This window comes from Pistacia vera, unplaced genomic scaffold (assembly GCF_008641045.1).
Source record: "Pistacia vera cultivar Batoury unplaced genomic scaffold, PisVer_v2 Contig983, whole genome shotgun sequence".
In the NCBI taxonomy this organism is placed as follows: Eukaryota; Viridiplantae; Streptophyta; class Magnoliopsida; order Sapindales; family Anacardiaceae; genus Pistacia; species Pistacia vera.
In genome coordinates, this window is record NW_022196871.1 from 63,686 (window position 1) to 82,389 (window position 18,704).

Here is an 18,704-nt window from a genome sequence, read left to right on the forward strand (position 1 = left end):
TTAAGCGATCGTGCATCTGGGTAGATCTTGATTCTGCCTTAGACTTGATCGCTTAAGCGACCAAGGGTAAAAGTGAAGAATGGCTTAAACGAGACCATAAATCACTTAAGTAATCATGCATCTAGGCAGATCTTAATTCTGCCTTGGACTTGATCGACGATCGCTTAAGCGACCAAGGGTAAAAGTGAAGAATTGCTTAAGCGAACCATAAATTGCTTAAGCGATCATATATCTTGGCAGATCTTGATTCTACCTTGGACTTAATCACTTAAGCAATCCCAAATCGCTTAAGCGACCAAGGGTAAAAGTGAAGAATCGCTTAAGCGAGATCGTAAATTGCTTAAGCGATCTGCCCAAAATTCTGCCTTAGACTTGATCGCTTAAGTGATCCTAAATCTCTTAAGCGACCAAGGGTAAAAGTGAAGAATCGCTTAGGCAAGACCATAAATCATTTAAGCGATCGTGCATCTGGGCAGATCTTGATTCTGTCTTGAACTTGATCACTTAAGCGACTAAGGGTTAAAGCGAAGAATCGTTTAAGTGATCGTGCATCTGGGATGATCTTGATTTTGCCTTGCACGTGATCGTTTAAGCGATCCATGATTGCTTAAACGACCAAGGGTAAAAGTGAAGTATCGCTTAAGTGATCTTGATTCTGCTTTGGACATGATCGTTTAAGCGACCAAAGGTAAAAGTGAAGCATCGCTTAAGTGATCTTGATTCTAGCTTGTATGTGATTGCTTAAACGACTATACTAGATTGCTTAAGTGGCTAAAGCTAAATATACAGGATCACTTAAGCAAGACATGAAATCTCTTAAGCGAGCCAGTGTATTCGGATTATTTTTATTATGCATTTTCACTGAAAGCTTATAAACACTTGATCACTTAAGCGATGATAAAATAGCTTGAGCGATTCCTTTTTTTTTTTTTTTTGGAATAGTTTGTCAACCCCATATCAAGTGACGTTAATGTGAACTTCGGACGTTCACAACATCACGTGATTATTAACGTTAACGTTAAGCGACATCGGTTATTAACACTTATTAAGGCCAATTAAGAAGGATTATTTGCAACCTAATTCCATCAACACATATTAAGGTTACAACCGTATGATATATGGATGAATGTCATAGTGCAGTAGTGTGACACGTTAGTGGAAAGTACCTCATTTCATAAATATGGATGATGTATTTGAGAATGATTAGATTGAAATAAGCTTCAATTTTGACTGTACGAATAGTTTAGTGGACCATGATCTGTCTTGTGTCAATTGATTTGATTATTTATATCACTTAATCGATTTTTTTTAAATTATATTTTAATTAAACTAATTTTTTTACGTATGTACATAAACATGGAAAAGAAATATTAAAGTATAGAATGATTCTATATAATACAAATTTTAATGTTTTTAAAGTACCAAAGTAAATTAGCCTTAATCGCTTAAGCGATCCTGTCTATTTAGCCTTGGTCAATTAAGCGATAATAAATTGCTTACACGATCTTGTCAAAGGTAGAATAAAGGTCATCCGACTATGATGGATCGCTTAAGTGATTTTAGGTCTTTCTTAAGTGATCTAATATATTTAGCCTTAGTCACTTAAGCGATCACGTATTGTTACTTAAGCGATCACGTACAAGCCAGAATCAAGATCACTGAAGCGATGCTTCACTTTCACTCTTGGTTGCTTAAGAGATCATGTCCAAGGCAGAATCAAGTCACCCGATGTGCACGATCGCTTAAGTGATTTAAGGTCTCGTTTAAGCGATTCTTCACTTTTACCCTTGGTTGCTTAAGCGATCATGTCCAAGGTAGAATCAAGATCATTTAAGCGATTCTTCACTTCTGACCTTGGTTGCTTAAGCGATTCATTATCGCTTAAGCGACCAAGGCCATTTTGCTTCTTATCTCAGCGATCTTTTGATATTGTACACGTTTGAGTGAGAAATTATATTCCGTATTATGGGTGAGCTCTATATTCAATCATAACCATCCATATTTGTGAAATGAGGTACGTTTCTACTAATGTGCCACACTCGTGACTAATTCAGTAAATTGATTAATTGATTGACTTAATACGAAAATTATGTTGATAATATTTATTTTGCCTGTCTTACTTCTTTAGGCAACAATCAATGTCGTACAGAGGTAATATGCGAAATTTTACTTACTTAAACCCTTTTTAAAATGGATGAAAATGAAAAATAATTAATTTGATTTAATACGTTATAAAGGATGATTTATTCAAGGTAACAATTAAATTTAAAACATAAAAAATTGAAAACAACAACTCTTCAACGATTGGCCTTGGCAACTCTCACGATTTCATCCTTCTTCTTAATGACATAGTTGGAAATACAAGAACATAAAATCAATTTAATGCACCACAAAAGAGAAACATAATAACTTCATCAGATCGCTTAAGTGATCTGGTGGTCACCAGATCTGATCTGGGTCGCTTAAGCGATCTAGCATTCCCCAAATCTGATTTGAGCAGCAGATCATTTAAGCGATCTTCTATTCAGAGCTACAGATAAGAGCAAATCTCTTAAGCAACCAAGGATCGCTTAAGCAATCAGTTGTTATCTGCAGATCTTAACATCAGATTGCTTAAGCGACCTAAGATCACTTAAACGATCTGTTGATAACAGCCAATCGCTTAAGCGATCTTATCTTATCTACAGATTGCTTGCTTTCTTGCTTCTAATTTATTCAAACTTAATTTTCTGGATCTGCATGTGATCGATTCTGGCAATTGTTTCTCTTGTGGCCAGGTTGCTTGCAAATTGAGCACTTATTCATCCTCTGGGGAACCTCACGGGCTGATGGAATACGCTTAACTCTTTTTCTCCCTTTTTCTATCTTCTTGAATGGTGGATGGATGATAATGTCAACCAACTTTTGCAGCACCACCCACTGCTCTTCTAGAGGAACTAGATATATCATTTCCGAATAAGCTAGCATGTTGTGATTTGCCATATAAAGAGGGAAGCAAAGTTCCATGTAAATTCTTGAACCAAAATCTAGCTTCCGTTGGTGTTTTAGTGTTACTAGTGCATGAGGACAAGGCAAACATTGAATGTCAAGCACTTTACAGTTGTAACTTTTACTAAGAAGGTTAACTAGGGCATCCGGATCATAGCCACGCATGATGAACTCTTGAGCATTAAGAGGATAGGCAAACAACGCATTTGACAGTTCCATATGTTCTTGCAATAATTTTTCAGCTGACAGAACAAGGGTTGTGATAAAATTATCTGACTTCGTACGACGCTCATGGAACCACCATGACAATGTCCTTTGGATTGCATCAAAAAGGGCAACTATTGGAAACTCTCTATCTATTAACAACTTCGAATTTATAGACTCAACTATGTTCGTGGTCATGACATCGAACCTTCTTCCAGGAAAATACGCTCTACTCCATCGCTCGAAACCAACATCATGCTCAAGATACTTAACAATTCTATCATCCTTGATTCAGATTTGCCGAAAGTGTTCCTCGAACTCATCAACTCGATTAACTTTTACTGCCATGTACTATGTGTGAAGGAGGCCAGCATACTTAAACTTTTGTTTTATGTTCTCACCAAGGTGCCTCATACAGAATCTGTGATGTGTTTGAGGGTAAATAGTGGCAATCCCCTTTTTATAGAGTTGTGCCTATCGAATATTATGCACAATTTGTCACTGTCCGGCATTATTGTATGTAATTGCTGAAAAAACCAAGTCCACAACTTGTCGTTCTTAGAGTCAACCACACATTATGCAACGGGATATGTGTGATTCTTGTTGTCTTGTGCAGTAGCCACCAACAATGAACCTCCATACTTTCCCGTCAAAAAGCAACCATCAATAGCCAACACCTTTCTCATGTTTGCAAAACCCCTTATAGCAGCACTGTAAGCAACAAAAAAATATTTAAACCTCATATTCTTGTCCCACTTCAAAGCCGTCTTGCTACCTTGGTTTTTCAACTCAAGCATATAACGGTACGCTTCTAATACTGCATACCCGTGCTCCGGTGTGCCCCTCACAAAATCTTGTGTATATTGTCTCCCTTTCCAACATTTCTAGTAAGTAACAACGCACCCCAACTCTGTGCGCATAAGTATCTGAATTTCCTTAGGAGATAGACCTTTCCCCTTCAACAAACTGACTTTTGACAAATTGTCCAATAACATTAGTAGAAGCTTGTCAATACTCACCTGAAATATGTCCCAACCCACATGTGTGCTCACGGGTATATGTGGTAATAATAAATTTTTCGAACTCTGTCAACCTTCTATAATAAACCCGCCACTTTCACTTTTGGTTACGACATGCAACCGTCACTATTGATGAATTAGACTTTTTGGTGGTGAACTCAAAATTACCTCTCACAGAAACAAGTTTTAGCTTCCTCCCCACTTCCTCTTTGTTGTCAAATAAATACCCTACGCACAAGTTCGATCCATCAGTAAAAACATGAGTTGATTCACTACTACCTGCAATTGCCGTCTCTAAACCTACATAAACAACCATAATGTTCTCTTCCTCACAAACTACACCTTCTACATAATCTGTATTTAAAGGAATCTCTACATCTGCGGGAACATGTACGGGGTCCTCCTCGTCAACATTTTCATTCTGCCGCACATGATCAACCTCTTCTATAGAGTCCTCCTCACCACCCAAATTACCGCCTACTCTTGATTTTTCAACTAAGAAATCAATGCCCTCGTAGTTCAAATTAAAACTAGCATTCTCTCCACTAACTTTCTCGTTATCCCCTCCCTTTGAACCAACTTCTAATGGTTTATCTACAAAAGAAACCCTTAAAATTGGCCTCGAACCTTTATCACCCATATCAATCATATATAACTTCACACCTTCATCCGACTTTAATATAGCAAGAGGTACCTTATAATGTTCAGGAACTCTGCTTAAAACATACTTCACAACTATATCAGTACGTGAGCAACTCAAATCATCTCTTCTAATTATTTTATCAGTCAACTCATCAAAACTAACCTTTATACTCACAGCAATTGGTATAACTTCTTTGCTCTTCCCAATCCACTTCCAGCAACTTTCTTCCTCCACCCACTCACCAAAATATTCAACACCCAAAACAACTTGTCTCATGTCTAATAATAGCCAAGTACCTATAATGCAAGAAAAAAAAATTATTAACTGATGTATTAAGAGTTGACAGATTTTAAAAAGCATCTACAGGGTTGCTTGAGCGATTTGATATAAATAAGCCTGATCGCTTAAGCGATGTTCTGCCATTTACCTAATCGCTTAAGCAATCTGCTGCAATATACCAGACTTATAATAGATCGCTTAAGCGATCTTTTGCCATATACTTGATTGCTTAAGCGATCTACGATCTACTGCATTATACCAGACATACCAGATCGTTTAAGCGATCCATCATATCTAGAGCACATTTTCAGTCATCTTTACCTACAATCGGTGCTACCACCCCCAGCTACCCATAATGCAAGAAAATATTCAACAAAATTCACTCCTTTCAACTTGCATTACTTCAAACACAACCAAATAACCTAAACAGCTAAATCAAAATAAAAATCATAACCTAAACCCAATCCATCATTAAATATTTGTAAATAGAAATATAAATTGCAAAGAGGAGATACACATACCTGGACGAAATGTCAGGAGGAGGAGGAGGAGGAGGCAGATTTGTGGTCAAGAAAATGTTAATGGCAGAGGAAGAAGAAAGTGTTAATGGCAGAGGAAGAAGGAGATGTAGATGAAGAAGAAGATGCAGAAGCATAAGAAGATGTAGATGAAGCTTAGAAGAAACAACAACCAGGGGAGGGATTCGTTAATGGCGGGAGGAAAAAGAATAAGGTGTTTGGGTTTGTTTGCAAGAATTTCGACTCTTTGGGCACATATTATAATTTTTAAAAGATTACACAATACTTCATTAATCCTAATTAACCACTAATCATGTTTAATTAACCTTAATCAATAATAAGGCTATTTTTCAAACTTCATGGCCTTTTAATTAAATTTGAACTTGATTTTGCCTTTTAATAAAATGCCCCCAATGTAATGTTCTACTAAACATCATTTAACATTTTGTATAACATTATGTAAATACAATGCGACATTGTGCTATGCAATATCGCAAGTCAAACATATCGAGAATTATTGAAAAATCGATTTTAACAAGAATCTCAACAAAAGAAAATAATAAAATGATTCCTATTAATAGTTTTATAGAAAAAGTCCATAATATTGTAGTACTATCACATGGCAAGTTAATAAGTATATAACTTGTAGACTTGATGTAGCAAAATAGCATTTAATTAGGATTTAATTTTGTTTCTCTTTCTTTATTTGATTAAGGTTTCATACTAGGAATTCAAGTAGCTTTCTAATTTAATTAGGAGTTTAGTTGATTTAGGAAGTTTTAATTTAGGTAAATTTTACTTTCTTATTTTATAATTAGTCAATAATTAGAATTTTATTTCCTTATTTAATTGGGAGCCTTGTTAGGGTTGACCATCCTATATAAACTTATTATTCATTTCTTTTGAACAGATAGAATATTAAATGAATTTTTCAGATTTAAAGCTTAAGTTTTTATAATTGAGACTTGTTTATCAGTTGTAAAGGTATAGTTTGAGTACTAGCCTTGTTGTTACGCTAACTCGTTGCGTCAGTTGGTATCAGAGCAGGCAAAATTCGTCTGATCTAATGGCAGGTGATGAAGTTGTAGGCGGCGGCAGTTCTCATGGCGAAGATCAGGGAGCTGAGACCTTGCAAGGGTTGGCGTTGAGAGCTTCAGAGCAACGAATGGATCTCAGATTCCAACGTTTGGAATGACGCTTTGAAGAAATTGCAAATCAACCTAATACTTTAAGCAAAGATGCCAACAAAAATTGGAATGATGAGAGGCAACATACTAGAGATGATATGGCTCACGAACAGCCTGTTGGAAGACCAGTTTTTGCAAATAGGCGTAGATAGCAAGTTTATGTGGAAGATTCGGACGAAAAAGATGATTATTTTGAAAATTTTGGGAAGGAAGTGATTATGGGGATAGAGATACCAACGAATTCAAATTAAAGGTAGATGTTCCTTGCTTTAATGATAATTTAAATATTAAAGACTTTCTGGATTGGATTGCAGAAATCTAGAAAAAAGAAGGGTGAGACTTGTTGCATGCAGATTGAGGGATGGAGCTTTTGCATGGTGGGAAATATTACAATCCATAAGATTTTGCGAGGGGAAAACACCAGTTAAAACCTAGTACAGGATGAAACACTTGTTTCAAAGGGATTTTCTTCCTCCTGATTATAAGCAGATCTTGTTCCAGTAATATCGGAGATGCCATTAAGGTCAAAGATCTATCCGAAAATATATTGTTGAATATCAACAGTTGTTACTCCACCTTGACTATAATGAACATCCATATAGAATAGCTTTAAGATTCTTTAATGGGTTGAATGTAAACATACGAGTTCAAATTGATTTACGACTTGACCATACATTGCTTGATGTTCTTCAATTAGCCTTTGATGTAGAATCACAATTAAGAATTAAAAAAATAATTCTTCTTCAGACAATACATGCCTCATCAATTACGGAAGAAGACAAGAAGCATAAAGCACTTCTTAAAGAAATTCTTAAAGCCAACGAAGATTATGAGATGTTACAAATTGAGGATCACACAAAAAAGGAGATTGAGCATGAAGTAGACGTTGAAGCTGAACGAGTTCTCCAAGAGGAGAAGATTGAACAAGAGCAAAAGCAAGTTGTCCTAAAGGAGAAGCTTGAGCAAGAAGAACACATTCAAGTTAAGGATCAAAAGGATGAAACATTGACGACAACATTCAATTTCGACCTAAAGACTATAGTGCATGACAACTCTCTTAGGAAGATGAATGACAAAGGATATTTATTTGCTCCAAAAGAGGACTTATTACTCTACTTTGAGTATCACCCAACAGATTGAAACTCGAGGACGTGTTTATTTTTAAGAGAGGGAGTATGATGTTGCAAAATAGTGTTAAATTAGGATTTTATTTTGTTTCTCTTTCTTTATTTGATTAGGGTTTCATATTAGGAATTCAAGTAGTTTTCTATTTTAATTAGGAGTTTAGTTGATTTAGGAAGTTTTAAATTAGTTAAATTTTAATTTCTTATTTTATAATTAGTCAATAATTAGAATTTTATTTCCTTATTTAATAAGGAGCCTTGTTAGGTTGGCCACCCTATATTAACTTATTATTTATTTCTTTTGAAAAGATAGAAAATTGAATGAATTTTTCAGATTTAAGGCTTAAGTTTTTGTGATTGAGACTTGTTTATCAGTTCTAAAGGTATAGTTGAGTGCTATTCTTGTTGTTACGCTAACTCGTTGTGTCAAGATTTTCAGTTGGGTAATCACCAATGATGTTGATTGTAAAGATAGAGAAGTAACAAACATTGTAGATAGGGGTAAGCGGTTCCAGGTACCACTCGTCAAAATTTCTAAAACCAGAACTGAAACCGGAACCGACTGGTTCCTAGCAAAAAGAACCAAAACTTGAAATGCAGGTTCCAATTCCTTTCTTGGATACCCTATAAAATTATAATTACCCCCTATTAATTTATAAATGACAAATATACCCTAAAAAATTACAAATACACCTCTGGCAGTCACAAAATTCACACATATATGATAAGAGCTTGAAAATACTTAGTGGTTTATGGGGATTATTTGTGAGAAATTAGGTTTAATTTGGTAAAGTTGCTTAATATTTTCATAATTGTCTTCTATGGGATCACATGTGTGTTTGAGTATTTTTTAGGTTATTAGTGCTAAATGTTATGCTTAGATGAAGAATCATATCGGCAATAGAATGAATGACGATAGAAACAAACAGATCGAGATTCGGTGTTGAATTGAAGAAGTTATGGCTTTAACAATATCTCGAGCTATAGATCTCGGATTAAGACAATTCTTCAACTGATGGAAAGCTGATTCAAAGGGCTACATTTCATATGTTTACCACTTCTCTAGATTCCATCGTTATCATGCTAAAAAATCACCATCTATGGAGTGTTTAGGAATGATGAGAGATTTGAATTAAAGGAGAAGAAGTTATCACTGTGCCATAGCACACTTTGTCCATAATCGACCGTGCCGTAGCACAGTGCTAGGGCACAGTCACAACAGTTAGGAATTTTTCTTCCATTTTTTATTAGAAAAATAGGGTTAAGAGTCCTAAACTAAATAGAATTAAGGAAAATAAAACTCTAACCCTTATGGGATATAAATAGAAGTCTTTTAGCATTATTTTGAGGATTCTTGGGAGAGAATAGGAGAAGAAAAATCTGTAGAGAAGAAAATGACAGAATTTATGAAGCTGTGATTCACGATATAAGGAAGTTCTTTTTGTTTTTTTCTTATAAACTCATGTTGCTTATTTTAATAAAAATGATTGTTTCTTTCATGTTTATTATGAACTAATTTTATTTTCTAGGGCTAAGATGTAGCTCAATCTCTTGATTATGTGTTGATTTATGTATGTTGATTTTCATTAAGATTTCTTTCTAAGTTTTATTATTATGCCTAATGCTTTTGATTCTTAAGGGCCCAAGAATTGAATGAATTAATGACTAAGTTGAGATTGGGAGATGATACTTAGTTGGTCTATGATAGTAAAACCATAGGTTGAGCGAATGCTAGAAATAGGTTACCGCGACTTGTGAGGTTCTGGTAAACTCTATAGAACGTAATGATCTTCAATTGCTTAAATCTGATTAGAGATAATCCGGGTTAGTAATTAGGAGTTAATTTGATAATTGTTCGAGAGAAATTTAATGGAAATTTAGGGAGTTTGACTTTTAGGAAAAGCTTAATAAAATTAACATAAGTGATCAATACATATGAATAAGACTTGGTGTGAAATCTATGCCCTAAGTCTAGACATCTTGCTTTAAACCCAAAGATTTATTTTAGTTGTTTTCTTTTAATTTCAATTGTTAATTTAGTTCAGATTTTCCTTGATAAAAGTTTTGATTAATCAAATAGTAAATTTTGGTAATTGATAGTAGTAATTCCCTTGGGTTCGACATCCGTATTCTTACGCTTTATTACTTGCACGATTTTGTATACTTGCAAAAATCTACATCAATATACCCCACAGTTCCTAAACCAGTTCCTAGCAGGGTACTCAAATGTAGGTTTCGGTTACAGTTCCCGATTCCAGCACTACAAGAACTAGACCCGAGAATTCCCGATTCTAATTTTCATAATCGGATCCGCTCATTCTGGGCTACCCTTTACCCATGCTCACCCCTAATTGTAGAGGTGGCATCTAGTGCTGTTGGATCTAGTAAATTATCATTGGGGGGTCGAGTGTAATGTTGAACTAATAAGGGGTTTAAACTAAAAGCAGACTTTAGAAAATTGCATTTAAGGGAGTCAAACTGTAGTGTTCAACAAATAAAAGGGGTAAGGAAAACAATGAAGCTTAAGAGTTGAAATTGATACATAAATTTTTTTTAAAAATAAAAAATTGTGGGAGGGGTAAGTCCATCACCAATAGCATAAATTCATTAGGATGTGATATGTATCACAATGATATTTTATATTTTTTTCACCTTTATAATATAAATCTTATCTAGTTATAAGAAGTCAAGTAAATAAGTTTACAAGGAATTATAGGGGATTAATGTCGACTTCCAAGCATGTGGTGATGAATAATTCTGCTAACCACATTAGCAGCGTGTTATTGTAGAATTAATTAATTGTTATCATAACATGTTAATAATACTGCCGATTTGATGAAAACCATTAAATAATTTTGTGTATTTATTGGTCTATGTCAATGGCATGAATCATGATCCTCATTAATCCCTGTGTGACCATTCATGTTCTATTTTTGTGCAAATTGCTTTGAACTTACCTGATTTTAAGCTCAGTCTACGCCATGCCCAAATCATTGCGGATTTCATGGCATCCACTATGGTTAACTGGGGACCCTCCACACACTGACTCAAAGAAAACAGCCCCTACCAAATTTCAATTTCCTTTCAAAAATGAACATAGTTCAATGATGTTGACCCTTTTATGTACCAAACTTGATTCAGGTAAGTACTGATTAATCATCTAATGCTCTAATTTGTCAAATTATATGTGATTATGATATATACCCCACAAATGGTCGAAGGAGTAAAGTGGAAGCCAACAGTCACCATGCCATGGTGGCTGAATTAGACTGTTTGGATTCATGTTTCTATTTTTTAATAGGGGTGTTCAAACGACTTGTATGTAACTTAACTAATCATCAGATTCATTGAACATCTCAAACATTGTGATAGTAGTCTCAAGGTTTGAACTAAAAAACTAAAAAAAGAGAACAAATCTCCTTAACCGTTAGATCAAAGTTTAAGGTTATTTGAATTCATGTTTCACACCACTGAAAATAAACATAACACTAATTTTGTTAAATGTCGAATAAAATGTTATTGTTTTGGGTCATTCAATTTGTGTTTGCCGAATCAGAGTAAGTGATATTGTTGGATCTGTACAATAAAAAATTTGTCGGGAATCTTTTCAACAAGTGCATTTGCTACTTGCTAGATTCATTCAAAGCCTCACCTCCACTTATATTGCTTTTCTCATCTCTTAAACGAGCCCAGCGTGAGTGAAGTAAATAAAACCCGCTTCTCTACCCACCTCTCTTTATTTTTCCTCTTATAAAAACCCCCATCAGACAACGCACCATTATCATTATCCTTCTCAAATGGCCAAAATGTGGCTTCTTCTTCATCTTTTTATCTCTACTCTCTTCTTCACTTCACCCTTTGTTCACTCCCGAACCACTCCACAGACCTACAAAACCTCCGTTCTTGATGTCTCAGCTTCCGTTCAAAACACTCTCAATGTTCTCTCCGTTCATCCCAAACCCACACAAGCCTTTTCAGCGCAAGAGCAGAGCTTAGGCTCGATAGACTCGGCTTCTTCCAAGCTTTCCATGCAGTTACAACCAAGAACTTCGGTTCAGGGAACTTCACACACTGACTACAAGTCACTCACTTTAGCCCGACTCAAGCGTGACTCGGCCCGAGTCAGATCTCTCTCAACTCGGTTAGATCTGGCCATTAAACGCATCTCCAAGTCGGATCTTAAACCATTAGACAAAGGCTTGGAATTCCAAGCTGAGGATCTAGAAGGTCCCATTGTGTCGGGAACGAGTCAAGGAAGTGGGGAGTACTTTTCCCGAATTGGAATCGGTAACCCGCCGAGTCAGGTGTATATGGTGCTCGACACCGGAAGTGACGTCAACTGGTTACAGTGCGCACCCTGCTCCGACTGCTACCAGCAAGCCGACCCCGTTTTTGAGCCGGCTTCCTCGTCTTCCTACGCTCCTCTCACGTGTGACACCAAACAATGCAAGTCCCTCGACGAGTCCGAGTGTCGCAACGGCACGTGTCTTTATGAAGTATCTTACGGAGATGGTTCGTACACTGTCGGCGATTTAGTCACTGAAACTATCACGCTGGGCTCGGCTAAGGTTAATAATGTAGCCATTGGCTGCGGTCACAATAATGAGGGGCTATTTATCGGAGCCGCCGGCTTACTTGGACTGGGAGGCGGCTCGCTTTCTTTTCCTTCTCAGATTAACGCGACTTCTTTCTCTTATTGTCTCGTCGACCGCGATTCTGACTCAGCGTCAACTCTCGAGTTCGACGCGCCGTTACCTCATAACGCCGTTACTACACCTTTGCTCCGTAACCCCGAACTGGACACATTTTATTATCTCGGTGTAACGGGACTCAGTGTGGGCGGTGAGTTACTCTCGGTTCCCGAGTCTGCATTCAAAATAGACGAGACAGGTAACGGAGGGATAATTATCGACTCGGGAACGGCAATAACTCGGTTGCAAACGGACACGTATAACGCGTTACGGGATGCGTTTGTTAAAGGAACGCAGGATTTGGTGTCAACTAGTGGTGTGTCGTTATTCGACACGTGCTATGATATGTCGTCTAAGAGTAGCGTTGAGGTGCCTACGGTGTCGTTTCATTTTGCAGATGGGAAAGCGTTACCGTTACCACCGAAGAATTATTTAATACCGGTTGACTCAAGTGGAACGTTTTGTTTCGCGTTTGCTCCTACGACGTCGTCGTTATCAATCATTGGGAACGTGCAGCAGCAGGGGACACGTGTCAGTTTCGATCTTGTCAAGTCTCTAGCTGGGTTCTCACCAAATAAATGTTGAGAACAGTAGTTTACATTTTGTGACGGTTTTACCCTTGGTCAAGAGGGATATTAACCATTTTGGAGTAATGGTCAAATGTCAATGGATGGAGTGTAGGCCCACTTTGAATCAGTGTAAGGAGACGAGTGGGGACCACTCGAGTGCTTATGTTATTTTTGGAAGGTAGTGGCATGTAAAGTAAATTAATTATGTGTGTTGGGTTACTTATGACTGGAATGGATATAGCCGTTACGCCCTTAATATAATGTGAAAGGCAAAGATAATTGGAGTGAAGTAAATTACAATGCAAAAAAAGATGTATGTGAGTTTGCACTAATCCACGGCTTTATGTTTTTTTTTTTTTTTAATTTTTTTTATAAGAATGTTCAAGTTATGAGTTTGATAACATAGGTTCGGACTTCAGTGCTTTTGAGAAGGGTTGATTTGATTCAACCCATGTGATTTGATAACTTTATGTGTGGGGCAGATGTTTATGAGCAATTTAGTTTATAAGTTTTTATGGGTTGGTAGGAAGGAACAGTTCCACATGCACTTTTGATGGCATTTGTGGCGTCCAAGGCATGTAATTTTTGACCTTCTAATCGTATGATTGAAGATTGATTTAGCGATTTTTTTAAGTAAGATTAAGAAAGCTATCGGTTCTTCTAGATAAAGTTGGGTGGATTAAAAGTGAGGCTTTGATTCTTTATAAACCAAAAGATGTCTTTAATGGAGACATTGCCACCATAAATAAACAAAAAGATTACTAAATAAAGCTATATGGCTATACTTTTTTATCCAAAGATTGGCTTCCTTTGCGTTGGACGGACATATTCTTTTTTCTTTCCAGTAATATAATATGTCTTTGTTAATATCATTTGGGCTCCATTGTTTGCAGCTGAAAGTGAAGACTGGGCTTTTGACTGCAAAACCCATCCCATTATTACTTCTTTCAAGTTCAAACACTGCTTCTCGTTATTGATTGTTGATGACCTCCCTCCCAATTCATTGCATTTCCAAACACTTCAAGTTCTAACTTTAGCTAGGCTGCCTCGCCAATTCTATCAGGGGGATTTCTTAACTTGAGATTAATTTGATAAAAGTTTTTTGGGACGGAGATGTCTACTGGTAGAGAATGTGAGATATTTGAATCAACAAAGAGAAGATTTGGGATTGAAATAAACCTCACCAGACGCATCTTACAAGTTACAACACCCATTCCCAATCGGTACTTATGTAATAGAAAAGTGGGAAATACTTAAACATCAATTAATTGATTTAATGTACAAATAAATTGTACACGTAAAAAATATTCCTATGAATTGGTGGTTTTAAGTGGGATTTTGAAAAGTTCAAATGGGTGTCACTTGAATAACTATGGGTGCATTTGTTTACTATTTTCTACCATATTTTCATAGTAAATGTTTGTTTTATTATTCACAAAACACAATCTTCAAAATTTGATTCTTGAAAATCATGACAATTATTTGTTTAATATGCTAACATTTTGTAATGCTTTCTTCTTTTTCTTTCTTCACTTTTTTTGCTTTCTTCTTATTTCTTCACTCCTTCACCACGGTCACAAGGATCTTCCTCTCAATTCAAAATCTATTTCCAAACAATCTTCCACCTGAATTAGAAAACAAACCCAAGATCTTGTAGCTCTCCTTCCCAGATCTCTCTCCCAAAAGCGGCCATAAATTAAATATGTTTCATCCATCGCACATTGTCTGTATTCCACCACCACTCATCATCAGGAATCTCTCTTCCTCCTCCATGACTGTTGAACTCTTGCAACGCCACACACTTCGGCGTTGAACCACCACCATCGCACAATCTTCAAGATCCACCACCCTCGGCCATCCTCCTCAACCCCAGACCATCGGCTTCCACCCACTCATCACTGTCATGCTATCTTCTAAACACACCACCGTTCAAGATCTGCCCATTGCCAGACGTTTCGGGCTTCTAGGTCCACCATCGCACGATCTGAACAGCCACCACCATCGTCGGCCACTACAATTTATTCAACTCTATATAATATCTTAAATACCTTATCAACATCAAATCATATTATCGTAGGCTGCGTTTGGTGAAAATTTGGGGGTTTTGGGAAAAGTTTTTTGAAAAAAGTTAAAAAAAGTTGAATGGGCGGGTATTACGAGGTAAAATTTATAAATAATAAAATCTCCTTTATGTTTGTTTTTTTTACAAATACCCTAAATAAAACATTAAAAGTTAACAAAAATACCCCTAACTCAAACCCCCAGCCGGCGACCACCACGGAGGTGGCCGGAGTCGGTATGGGCGCATGACCGGTTGGATCTTGCCGGTCATGCGTCGCTAGGCCTTTTCCGGCCAGATCCACGGTGGATCTGGCCGGAAAAGGCCAAATCTACGGTAGATCGGCCGTAACGGCCAGATCTGGCCGTCAACGGCCAGATCTGGCCGTATTTACTCTCAACGACGGCCAACAAACGGTCGTCGTTGATGGTCCGAAGACCGTTTGTTGGCCGTCGTGACCGAGTGTTACGGCCAAAGATCTGGCCGTCAACGGCCAGATCTTTGGCCTAGATCTGGCCTTTCCGGCCAGATCCACCGTGGATCTGGCCGGAAAAGGCTAGATCGGCGCACTGCCGGCCAGATTCAGCCTGGTAGTGCGCCATTCTACCAGATTCCGGCCATTTTCCGGTGGAGTGGCCAGAATCTGGTTAAATTGGATTATTGGGGTGTTTTTGTAATTTTAAAAAATATTTAGGGGTATTTAATTAAATTATCAAATTTAAAGGGTTTAAAAAAAGTTGAATAATTTTGGGAGTAATATTCTCAAAAATCTGAAATTTGGGTAATTTACTGTTTAACTTTTTTGGGAATACTAAAAGTAGTATTCCCAAAAGTTTACCAAACGCAGCCGTAATAATAACCAAACTAAATACTCTACCAAACACATTTTTTTTAAATCCTATTCTCAAATAATACTCTCATTTACAATAATATTTAAAAAACATTACTTAAAATAACTAAACAAACGCACTCACATAACTCTTAAACAAGTATATTTAATTAAAATTTCTTAAATAACATGCGTAATGGCCTAATATTTATTTATATCTAAAAGTATTGTTCTTTAATTCTACAAAGTGTTTGGGGCTGTTATGTTTTCAATAGTATATTTAATTTTAGTTTATGTATAAGACTTTGCATAAATAATTTTATAATTAGAATGTTAATTAAAATTTTATAGATGAATAGAGTTATAATATAAATTTGTTAAAGTTTAAATATATATTAGGATTATCTTAATATTTTGGGTTAATTTTAAAACCCCGCGCATTTCGTGGAGTGGGAAGAAGCCTCTGCTGCTTATAAAATACAACCTGTACATTAAATAAGAAAAGAGCAAACTACATGTTCACACCCAAGGTTTAAGCGAAACTCAAGGTTTTCACCCTTGGTTTCATAAATTATAGATTCCTACCTTAAATTATCACGATTGCGATTTTTTGGGTTCTGACATAGTATAGATAGTGATATCAAATTGCCCTTAAAAAATAAATTACAAAATTAATTTTAACCCCTAGATTTTGGCCAGTCCCGAAACTCTTTCTAGATTTTGGCCCTCCCACCGCCCCTATTGGGTGCAAAAGAAAGGCCGGTGGTAGGCAAATGGTGAGTGAGCGAAGCTGATGTGGGGGTGGGTTTTGAAGAGGAGAGAATGGGGGGTCGAATGGAGGTGTTTGGATGAATTTCCAATGAGTGAGGCGATCGGAAAATGGCTGCAAAAATGGAGGTTTGCGAAGTTGTAAATCACTGCCTAAAAAGTCTACAACAATCAAAAGGAGATGGCAGGTTGGCTGGGGCAATTTGTCGAGCACCTGGTGTGCACCAACGAAAGATGAGTGAATGGTGGTGAATAGGTGGATTCTCCAGCAAAAAACAAGCACACAAACACTCTAATTAGACAATCAAACAAACCCAAAACTTCAATTGCATCAAAAACTGTTCAATCAACGTCCAATTCCACAAACACGCACAAACCCTAGGCGAAGTGGTGGATGGCAAACAGTGAGTTGTCGTGACCGGGAAGGTTAGGGGTTTTGTAGGGGAGGGGCTGAGGAGTGAAACCGTGGTGGTGGTTGGGGTTTTCGCTGCTCAAAACGGTCAGGAACCGGCAAAAATGGTTGCACGACGCGGCTGTCGTGGCCGACGATCGGTGAATGATGAGGGGGTGGTGAAGGGTGAGGATGAGAGGGGTTTTTGTGAGTGAAAGGTGGGGAAGCTGGAAGTGGAGTCGTGGTTGATGAACGGCAACGGCTTCTTTCCTATGGCTGCCTCGCCAATTCTATCAGGGGGATTTCTTTAAACTTGAGATTAATTTGATAAAAGTTTTTTGGGACGGAGAATGTCTACTGGTAGAGAATGTGAGATAAGTTTGAATCAACAAAGAGAAGATTTGGGATTGAATTAAACCTTACAAGAGGCAAAGAGAAGATTTGGGATTGAATTAAACCTCACAAGAGGCATCTAACATCTTACAACACCCATTCCCAATCGGTACTTATGATAATAGAAAAGTGGGAAATACTTAAACATCAATTAATTGGTTTGATGTACAAATAAATTGTACACGTAAAACTAGTCCTATGAATTGGTGGTTTTAAGTGGGATTTTGAAAAGTTCAAATGGGTGTCACTTGAATAACTATTGAGTGCGTTTGTTTTACTATTTTCTACCATATTTTGAGAGTAAATGTTTTTTTTTATTATTCACAAAACACAATCTTCAAAATTTAATTCCTAACAATTGTGACCGTTATCTGTCTTTAATATGCTAACATTTTGCAGTACTTTCTTCTTCTTCTTTCTGCACTTTTTTGTCTTTCTTCTTATTCTGTTTTCACTCCTTCACCACAGTCACCAACGATCTTCCTCTCAATTCCCAAATCTATTTCCAAACGATCTTCCACCTGAATTAGAAAACAAACCCAAGATCTTGCACCTCTCCTTCCCTAAGATCTCTGTCCCAAAAGCGACCGTATAAATTAAATATGTTCCACCCACCGCACATTCTTTGTATTCCACCACCACTCATCATCAGGAATCTCTCTTCCTCCTCCACGACCATTGAACCTCTTGCAACGCCCACACGCTTCGGCGTTGGACCACCACCATCGCACGATCTTCAAGATCCACCACCATTGTCAATCATCCTCCTCCAACCCCAAGCCACTGGCTTCCACCAACACTCATCACTATCGTGCTGTCTTCTAAACACACCACCGTTCAAGATCTGTCCATTGCCTAGACATTTCGGGCTTCGAGGTCCACCATCGCACGATCTTGAACAGCCACCACCATCGTCAGCCACTACAATTTATTCAACTCTATATAATATCCTAAATACTTAACCAAACATCAAATCATATTCTCGTAATAATAACCCAACTAAATACTCTATCAAACATATTTTTTTAAAATCCTATTCTCG

At 37.1% G+C, this 18,704-nt stretch overlaps 1 protein-coding gene across 1 annotated transcript; it reads left to right on the forward strand.

The window, feature by feature from the left end:
• The first annotated feature begins 11,645 nt into the window (after positions 1–11,645).
• LOC116121440 (protein ASPARTIC PROTEASE IN GUARD CELL 1-like) lies at positions 11,646–13,285 on the forward strand. Its single transcript, XM_031407401.1, has one exon. It carries the CDS (start codon positions 11,760–11,762, stop codon positions 13,236–13,238), a length of 1,479 nt encoding a protein of 492 aa, XP_031263261.1. The 5' UTR covers positions 11,646–11,759; the 3' UTR covers positions 13,239–13,285.
• Positions 13,286–18,704: the final 5,419 nt, after the last annotated feature.

Excerpts from the sequence above, each read along its gene's own strand:
- LOC116121440 (XM_031407401.1), top strand. The coding sequence starts at position 11,760 with ATGGCCAAAATGTGGCTTCTTCTTCATCTTTTTATCTCTACTCTCTTC.